The following is a 10,109-nucleotide window of genomic DNA, read 5'->3' on the forward strand; positions in this document are numbered from 1 at the left end:
ACAAACAGATAGATGGAGTTGGGAATAATAATGATGGAGTTCACGCCCTGTAAATGCGCGTGGGAATCTGTTAGGGAGTACCAGATGGGACCCGGCTAGAGAACTTCGTTTTACAGTGTGGAGAGATTTCAATGAAACGACGAGACTTACATAACACGCGTGGAAGATAGTTTTACATGTCATATAAAAACTTATGAAATTTTTTGTTAAATTCTTTGTTTTATTGGCATGACGCTGTGTGCCGATTTAATTGTAGCTGTTAACGTGTAAAATTTTAGTTAGATGAAACTGATTTCAATATATTAAACTAACGAGTGTGATTTTTATACAATAAATGACCTGATTAGATTAGAGTCATAAATGATAGACAGAACTGACTCTTATAAAACTCCCACCACTATGGCAATTGTGTCATGGCAATCAAGCTCAAAATAACTGATTTGTATATATAGAAATCAAAACTCACATAAACGACTGTGAAAAATCTTATGAAAAGAAGTGCTTGTTCAACGAGCAAACAAACTCAAAACCCCAAAATTTAACCCTATATACCGTACCAAAGTGATTATTTTTTATTGAAATTAACAAATAGCGAGTATTTTAGCCAGTTCATCTTTTATTTTCTCACTGATCACTTTCTTAGTTGAAAATCTCACATCTGCAAGCAAGCGAGACGTCTAATTATTTAGTCTTGCGTAATATTATTGAAAAAGCTAATAAGTAAAGCTGACGGAATTGTCTCGGGAGGCTTAACTAAATTAAGAAAAGCAAAGACAACCAAGTAAAAACGCAATTACCGAAACTGGATGCCGGAACTTTGTTTTAACAATTAAACAGTTTATGTTTTTCTCTGCTGCAACCGGAAAGAAGAAAAAAAGGAAGAAGAAGAAGGTGGGGTTTTGAAACGGTGGGACGTGGCTCTGGCAGCCCGTCCGACCACGCGCGGACTGCCCATATATTTTAACAAAATCATTCACCTACTATCGAGCTACGCAATTGTTAAAGGAATGTGATATCTACATAACTTATTTTACTTCTCACACACCTTTTAATAATTTCTGTCCGTTGATCTTCTTCAATTCATTCGATCCGACGGTTGAAAATTAAAAAGGTGTGTGAGAAGTAAAATAAGGTGTGTGGACCCCTTATTAAAAGACCAGTCGCAATTAAACATCAAATATATATTTTACTCATATTTATATAAATTAGATACTACTTAATGTATATAAGTAGAGAAAATGATTTTTTTTGTGTGTTTTTTTATTTAGCTTATGACATATAAAGTATCCTGCTTAAATACGAAATACTTTAAGAAAATTTTCTTATCCAACAACATTATTATAATAATTCAGTCACAATTAAGTATTAAATTCACACAAATATTTATATTTTTCTCACTTTTTATATGATTTGAAGACTAACACGTAATTGACCCGAAAAAAACAAGTTGACTATTATGAAATATATTATTTATGTGCATATAAATATCAACAATGTTAGGACGAGGGCATGAATTAGACTTAAGAAATCATTTTATGGACAATGTATTCATGACATATGCCAGCGATTGAAGTCCAATGTATCCTAGTTGCCTTAGAGCAATTCCGTGGGTGTCTCGTCTCACACATGAAGGGAGGTTTATTCAATTGAGATTTTGAGGGATTTTATTTCTTGTATGTATTCAACAGGATTTTAAGTAATTCTCTAAAATTCAATGTGTATTCAATCAGAATTTTAAGATAGTTTATTAAAATCCTTAGAAATCTGGATGCATTTAATTAGGATCTTAAAAAAGTTTATAACATTCTAGGTGTATTCAATTAGAATTTGATTTTAAAAAATTTGAAAAAGTTGAGGAATTAGAGATAATTTGAGAGATTTCATAGTGTATTTTAAGTATCCACAAATCTCACCTCCCATGAGATTTCGACAAAATTGAATCAAAATTTTGCATGAAATCCCTATAAATCAATTAAACTCCATAAAAATTCATGGATTTATAAAATCCATTTAAATCTCTCAAATTCTCAATTGAATACACGCCCTAAAGTTTGTAAAGTTTATGAATTTAAAGTCAAAACATGGTATTTAGATTTATTATTCATGACTATTACAGCCAAACCATGAAATCCTTCATGAATAAAAAAGCAAAAGCACTATCCTTTTTCAAAAACAAGTTTAGGGGTAGAGGATGTTACCCTATTTTAGAGTTAGGAAATACCACAAGTTTCTTTGCGAACTTATAAAGAGGGTCTCAATCCCTTTTTTTTTTCATATTTACAGTTCGCCCACCAAAAGGAGGTTTCTAACACCAGAACTCGAACTTAGACGTTAGAGTCAAACCTAGGCATATGGTGTTCAATTAATCAAGGATTATAAACAGTAAATATCATAAGTTCAGGAGTGTAGGACCACATATATTACTTGAGAATTGATAGTCAAATTACTCTGAATTTCCAACTCTTAAAGTTAGTATTTATTTTAAGAGTAACGTGAGGGAGATCACACATTTATAATACAATAGTGTACCTAGCAAATGATTCATACAATTATTAGTCAATCAGAAGAATTTATTAATTGACTGGTCAAGTATTTATAAATTGACGTGTCAAGTATACATCACTTACCACATCAAGTAAGACACCAATGTGGTACACAAATATAATTTCTCTACCATTTTTCTATCTTTAATGAAATATAAAATTAAGATTCAAATATTAACTCTTCATACAAAAATGTAGATTCTTTAACATTTTTAAAGAGAGAATGTTAACAGTATATTATTTTATTTCAAGACAAATTATTTAATAAACTCGTAGAAAATTTGATGAGAATGTGAAATAGTGGACACAAACAAAAGGACGAGTTCGCATATAAGTAAGAGATCAGAGGAAGAGCGAATGTATTGGGGGAGCTGCAAGCCTGTTCCTCTATATAACTAAGCTAATATTAATAAATAAATGCTGCTTTTGGTACCGTGGTTGGTATTATTTTTTATTTGTTTACGGATAAGTGAGAGGTTTTAGATTCGATTTTCGTCAATGACAAATTTGAACCACATTATTGCTAGTTTATTGTGAGGCTAACATTGCTTGTTAAAAAAATATAAATAAATAAATATTGTTAAAACTAATTAAGTATTTATACGTGTATTACGTTTAGAAGTAATTTCTGCACATCATTGTTTTATTTTTAAGGAAAACTAATGAAAATAACTTGAAAACTTTGAGTTTTAACAATAAAGACAAAATAAAGGGTAAAGTGAATAGTATCATGATTGACTTTTTAGTCTAAAAATGAGATTTTTTGTTAGAGTTAACCGTACCAGGATATTTTCGTTAAAGTTTTCTTATTTTTATACACTCTGCTTATTATATAATTTAATTCTTATTTGTTTTATTTGATTCAGAAGTTTAAAAATAAACCGAAGCGTGAGTGGACCTTCAGAGAAAATTAATGTGTAAACATTATTATTTTCATCATGTATGGTGTTAGAAGAAAGGCAGCAATATTACTGGTGCAAGATAGCGATTAGGGTTTTCTGTTGATGTATATGCAAGTTCACGTGATGGCTTATGAGGCTCATGGGTTTTGGGGGGGCCGTTGGCAATATTGCAAGGTAAGTCTGGTCACTTACTGGTGGGAACTTCGACACCCAATATGACTCGGACTTTTCCTCTTTGAGGAATCTATTCACTCAACTTTTACCAGTCCTCCCTCCTCCTCCTGTATCTGACACCATCTCAGCAGCAGCAGTTCACCCCGTCTCTCTCTCTCTCCATTAATATTCCCTCTGCTGCTGCGACAAGCGAAGGAGTCCTTGGGATGTTCCACTGCTTTTGTTTTTGTATGCAGATTCAGAAATCCATCACGGATATCATCGCAATCCATTTTTCAAATTCATCCTTTAAAAAAAATCTACATAATTCATTTCAAATTTCTGTAAACAAGAAGATGAACATATCTTCACAGTTTTCGTGATAAAACGCGTCAAATTGAAGGAAATTTCGTAACCCTAAAAAAAAATCAGCTCCATCTGAATTGGACAAAACAAACAATATACATACACATGTATACAAGAACTATTATTTCAAACTCATTGATACAACTGAGTGTCAATTGTCATACTGCATCTGCATGTGGTACGTACGTATACGGTCAAATATGGTTTGGTTGTGTTGAGCATGTGAGAACTTTAGCTAGACAACGGCTAAATATGTACAACACATGCAGTCCCTCTCTGCTGCAACATCACATTATTTTAATATGGTAAGCGTAACTAGTTAATTGAGTGAAAAAAAAGTTATTAATTAAGGTTAATTGCGATGAAAGCTAAAGGAAGATTATAGAATAATGATGGTATGTTTTATTGAGATTTCCAATTCATTCTCTGCACATATAGCGATGAGTTTTTTTATTTTTATCATTTTTATTTGAGGGTGAAGGGAACATGCCCAAGTGCTAGACTGCTAGTGGCCTTGGCCCATGGGCGTGCCCCTCGCTGCTGCTGCTGCTGCTGCTTCTTCTGGTGGTGTTGGTGGGTGCGCACGCACTATACTGTTTTTTTTTTTTTTTTTTTAATATGCATATTGTGGAACAAACCTTGTTTTATTGGAAGGGCAGCTCCATAAAGCTTCTTGCACGGCACCTAAACTGCTCTTCTCTATAAATATGCTTTCTTAATCAATTTACATCTGACTATATTTGTATTATTATGGATTATTTTTAGTCCTTTGGCGGGTTTAGGGATTATGGTTGAATCCAACGTTGAGAAACTATATATGTGTATTACATCACATTTTTAATAAAACTAGGACTCACCAAATCTCATGCATCACTTTCTTGTGGTTATGCTCTCCTAAGGTCCTCAAAATGAGGACATGTGAGGACTAAATGCATGTTAGCCACAAGATTATAATAGTTTAGATCCAAAGATTTAAAATATTTGACAACTTAATAAAACAAAACCAATTTAAAATCCATGAACCATTAGAAAACTCTTTTTTTGTTTTGCTTTATTAACTTGTCAAATATTTAAGCCTTTGGATGTAAAGTAATATAATCTTGTGGCTAATACACATTTAGTTCTTACTGATCCATTGATAGACGATCTCTTTACCGCATGCTTTGTGGATTCTCATTTCGATGAGATAGTCTTCCTTTCGTTAGAGGGAGATAAGAATGCTATCGTTCCTGAAGAATACCTCAAATTGTCATGGATTACCCCTTACTATGTCTCATTTAGATCCCGGAACTGCCTAGTCTGAAATTTAAGTGCATCGTATTCTAGATCTATAAAGCATTGCTCAAAGCATATCAAATACTTTTACCGATTTAACAAAGGTGGCGAGATCATAATACTTGCTGCAAATGCACCTGCAAGGATAAACATACCAACGTACGCCGTAATATGGCGTAGGAAGGACGAGCCGTTCAGGAATGGAGGTCAACCCAACTGTTGTGTGGCCCGGGACATTGGCAGCTAGTCAATCATATGCTCCTACCCTGAAGTGTGGTAGACCAATTGCTTCAAATGATTCACAACCCCAAAAGAGGAAATGGGCACAAAGTAATGAGCCAAATGTGGATCCGACCATCGTTTACTCAACTGTTCTACGCATGAGGTTATACTAAATTACGGAGGTTTTGGAGCCCAAAGTTCTATACCTGAGTGCAATTGGTGCTTTATTGTACTTACCTTAGTGCACTAGACCGAATATCTCCTTTGCTGTTAATCTTTTGCCAAGATATAGCAATACGCCTACACGCAGACACTGTACTGGTGTTAAAGACATCTTCTGCTACCTTAAAGGTATGACATATTGGGCGTGTTCTACCTATACAAATCCTTGAGAGGAACCGCCGCCCTTATGGTCCTCTGGTTGATTCTCACCATGTTGGTTACATTATGTAGGTTACTTATCTAACTCGCATAAGCCACACCCTCAAACGGGTTATGTCTTTGTCGTTAGAGACACTGTAATATCTTGGAGGTCCATCAAGCAAACCTTAGTTGCAACTTCTTCAAACCATGCTGAGATTCTTGGCCTGTATGAAGCTACTCATGAACGCTTCTGGATGAGGGTAGTATTGGAACATATTTGAAACACCGAAGATTTTTCTTTAGTCGTTGACATTCCTACAACGATTTATGTAGACAACGCAACATGTATCGACCAGATTAAGAAGTGATACATCAAATAAGACAACACCAAGCACATTGCATCGAAATTCTTCTTCTCACGTCAGCAACAAAAGTATCAAAACATTGAAATCAAGCAAATCCGTTCCTAGGACAACCTTGCTGATCTCTTGACGAAGTCATAACCAAAATCTACTATTCAAAAGCTCGTCCAAGGAATATGTATACTTAAATTATTTGATATGAATTGATGTAGTTCTCGTTTTTGGAAGTTTTATCAAAAATATCCAAAAGTATATTTACTCGATCTTAATGTACTCTTTTTCCTACAATTAGAAGGATTTTTTCCAACTGGGTTTGCTACCTAACTAGGTTTTAACAAAGCATCCATATTGGGATGGTTGGACCCTTGTGACGTGTCCTAATTTCATCCCTTAGACGTTTAGTTTTGACATTATGCATGCTTCTCACGTTTCTCCTTAGTTTATAGGTTTTATTCCCATATCGGGTTTTACCATAGCAAGATTTTGTGAGTTTTACTACCAATGCATCCTTTTGTTAATTTGAGACTCATATTCGCCATTGTGCCGACGACTTCATCAACTAAACTTACTTATCACTGATACCTAATGCGACAATTTGTTTGAGTGTTTACACACTCAAGGGGGAGTGTTGTTGTCCTAATTAGGTTAGGAATGTAATTGTGTAAATCCTAATAAGATTCTATGATATCTTTTAGATAGTGTCATGATTTAGTTGTAACACCTAAAAGGTAAGCGATTTATAGGCACAATGAGAGTAAGATAATACACATCTCAAAATTCACCAAATTCTCTTTCTCTCCTTGCCGGCACCCCTCTTTCCCTCTCTATAAGTTCTCAGTTAAATAGGCTTACAACAACTGATAAGTAAATTAAAGAATTTGATTCAAGATGATTAAGGGATGTGATAAGAGAGGCAATTAATGCAAGAAAACTTGGAAAGTTCATTGTTGGGGGGTTTGGGCCGCGGGTTTGATTAGTCACTACTCTCTCTAGAAGATATATAACTCAATGGATCCCATTGATAGATAGAGCCCAAGGACATTCTAGTCACCACAAGAAAACCAAATTTCCATCTTCCCTCGAATCGCTTCCAATTCCGATTCCAATATCCAGACCAGACCACTCACAAGATCGCGGGATTTCATCGCACTCATAAGTCACGAACAAAGGCAGAGATGTCGAAGGTGGACGAACCGGTGATGGGAGTTCCAGTCTACACGGTGCAGAATCCGCACCAGGCCGGAATGATCCCGCCAAACGCCGTCTACGGCGACCCCAAGGGCGTCCCTCTCCACCAGACCTTTTACAGAGACACTCCCGCTCCCTTCAACTGCGCTTACTGTGGCGATACCGGACTCACCCAAGTCAGGTAAATAACAAAATTTGATCCCTTTGGGCAATTGGGATTTTGGGTTTGATTTTGTGTTCTTGATTATTCAAAGTTTGAAACTTGAGATATGTTTGATTGATGTTTATTGGTGTTGAATGAATCGACAGATCAAAGCCGAGTGTGGCATCTGTGGTGGCTTGTATGATGCCTATGATGCTTGGATGTTGCTTTCTTATGCCTTCCTGTGACTGCCTCTGGCATAAGTATCATTACTGTCCCAGTTGCCAAGAGAAGGTAAGACGACTCTCTCTATTCAGGACACATTTGGGGCTAATTCGGTGGCAATCACTTTTGCTAGACGTGTTTTTATTAGAAACATGTTAGATTTTTTGCTCATTAGGACTTCTGCTGGATGGGCTTTTATTAGAAACACATCGAAATTTTTATTGAATGTTTAAGTGCTTTCTGGAAAAGTTCAAGTGCTTTCTGGAAGAGTGCGGTGCTTCTTCTGAAAACACTTCTATGACCCATAAGCACTTTCAATTTTTCTACCAAACACGGTTGAAAACCCACCTATGAGTGCTCTGTGCTGTGCACTTTCAAAATTTTTATGTTGCTTCTCATTTTTGCTTAGAAATTCGACATGGGTTGTATTGTAGGTTGCTGATTTTGAGAAGTCGGATATTTGCATTGTTGCGGATCCTCCACACTGGACAGAGCACAGCTTTGCACTGCCTGCATGATGATCTGTATTTCACACTTTGTATGCGGCTTCTTCTCTGCTTCTTTGAACCCCGTATACCTTTAAAGATGTGTTAGTAGATAAATATAGTTTTAAGATGCTGCATTGAACTACTATTTGGCTATGGCATCTATATGGAGTTTGGAAAAATGGTGGCTTGGCTTCATAATAATGCAGTTTGACTGTAATTTTTAAATATGTGCAAGCTTTTAATAAAATGCTTTTGCTAATTTTGTACGTGCATGCTGTTGTGTTGCAAGTGTTTTTATGGGAGTTGTGAGTTGTTTGAGGGACATGCTAGGTTCATCAATAAGGTTCCGAACCAGTCCTCGGAGGTCTAGTGTTTAGGGTCTAGTTCTCGGCAGGGTTATGTTGCACTTCTTGTTCAACCGCGACGGTGCTAATTTTTGAAATGGTTAGGAACTATAGGAATGTTTGAAAGTAGCATTCCTTGAAAAGCAATATTGCAATCATCATGAGCAATGGTTAGTTCACATTACATGCAATTGGGATGCTGGATTATGTGAAACTTCCTGCCTCGTTCCGATGATTACAACTGCAGTATAAGCTATATTATCAAATTATGCAGTACCTTGTGCCAAATTTTGTCAATTATCAAAACAGATGTCTTGTTATGGCATGAGATCGGAATGTACATCAGTTGTGATTCAAGTTGCTATCATTGGAACTTGCTTTTCATATGTTCATCGGAAAACAGCATGAGAAAAGGGATTGTACTCGCAGACTTGCAGTGTAGGTGCTTAAACCAAAGGAAATGTGTGTATTAGCTTAGGGTTTGGACCTTGCTTCGGTATCTCAAAATCTCAAATCGACAATGTCAGGTGTGAAAGTAAGCCTAAAACTAAGAATGATGTGAAAGTTGAGAAGTTGGGTAGGACTAGAGAGTTTTGAGTCCCAGTTACTGAAAACGGTGGGAATTCTCTATCTTACCAATTTTCTTAACTTTTATACAAATGATATTGGAGAGGCGCAAATCAAACTCAGGACTTGGAGTGCAAGAAATGCTCTTTCTTAATTGAGTTACAAGCACCTTGCATAAGTTCTTAATACTCGAAGCTTATTCGTTTATATTTATCTCAAACCAAAATTTTTGAAACGGAGAGTTCTTTGAGACCAGACGAACGCTAGCCCATGGGCGTTGTTGAAGGCCCTGACATCTTATGATGGAGTTCTAATGGACTTTCATAAACTTCATGTGAATTTTTAGTCAATTTCTTCAAAATTGCAAGGGGAGAGACTGAATTTGTTACGGCCTACAATACATTATGAAATCCTCTAAATTCACCAAAACATTTTTTTAAACATCTTTTAACATCGAACTTTGATTGATACACATGAACTTGAATGCTTTAGTAGTATGATTGTTTACACCTTGAACTTGCATGAACTCGTTTGAGAGTTGAGCAAATTAAGTAGGTTTTCTTGTAGGGATACGTTTTCTACAAGATAGGGATCCAAATTAAAATTCAATTTTTAACTCTTCTTCTAAACCATTTAGGATAATCTTGAGAATCAAATGCTCAAATCATTATTGAATTTAAACCAAATAAATTTTAAGAATCTTAATCTAATTAAGTTTTTAATGAGCAAGTCATAATTGGAATGGTTTTACCGATTCGGTAATTAAAAATTTAATTGAAATGAGACCCTAAAATTTAGTAAAAAATTACAGCAGCCCTAGGAGAGTTGTGTCACACCTCAAACTTCAAATAACCATTTTAGGGCATATGGTATTCTGTTACTGTCATACATTTCGAGACAGGAATACAGCTACCAACAAATTAGTCAATTTATGGCTTGTCTCATCTTCCCTTGTTTTGCATGTTGCTC

General features: G+C 35.5%; 1 protein-coding gene across 1 annotated transcript; it reads left to right on the plus strand.

The window, feature by feature from the left end:
- Positions 1 to 7,210: 7,210 nt before the first annotated feature.
- LOC103940596 (GSH-induced LITAF domain protein-like) lies at positions 7,211 to 8,495 on the plus strand. Its single transcript, XM_009350741.3, has 3 exons — positions 7,211 to 7,555; positions 7,684 to 7,810; positions 8,176 to 8,495. Exons 1-3 carry the CDS (start codon positions 7,362 to 7,364, stop codon positions 8,257 to 8,259), a joined length of 405 nt encoding a protein of 134 aa, XP_009349016.2. The 5' UTR covers positions 7,211 to 7,361; the 3' UTR covers positions 8,260 to 8,495.
- The last annotated feature ends 1,614 nt before the right edge of the window (positions 8,496 to 10,109 follow it).

This window comes from the organism of the source record quoted next, unplaced genomic scaffold, assembly GCF_019419815.1.
Source record: "Pyrus x bretschneideri cultivar Hongxiangsu unplaced genomic scaffold, Pyrus_bretschneideri_v1 Contig74, whole genome shotgun sequence".
In the NCBI taxonomy this organism is placed as follows: domain Eukaryota; kingdom Viridiplantae; phylum Streptophyta; class Magnoliopsida; order Rosales; family Rosaceae; genus Pyrus; species Pyrus x bretschneideri.

What these genes read in the sequence shown, in the direction of transcription:
- LOC103940596 (XM_009350741.3), top strand. Translation starts at nt 7,362, where the DNA reads ATGTCGAAGGTGGACGAACCGGTGATGGGAGTTCCAGTCTACACGGTG. An exon ending in ACCGGACTCACCCAAGTCAG is followed by an intron (nt 7,556 to 7,683) that starts GTAAATAACAAA and finishes ATGAATCGACAG; the next exon opens with ATCAAAGCCGAGTGTGGCAT. An exon ending in GTCCCAGTTGCCAAGAGAAG is followed by an intron (nt 7,811 to 8,175) that starts GTAAGACGACTC and finishes GTTGTATTGTAG; the next exon opens with GTTGCTGATTTTGAGAAGTC.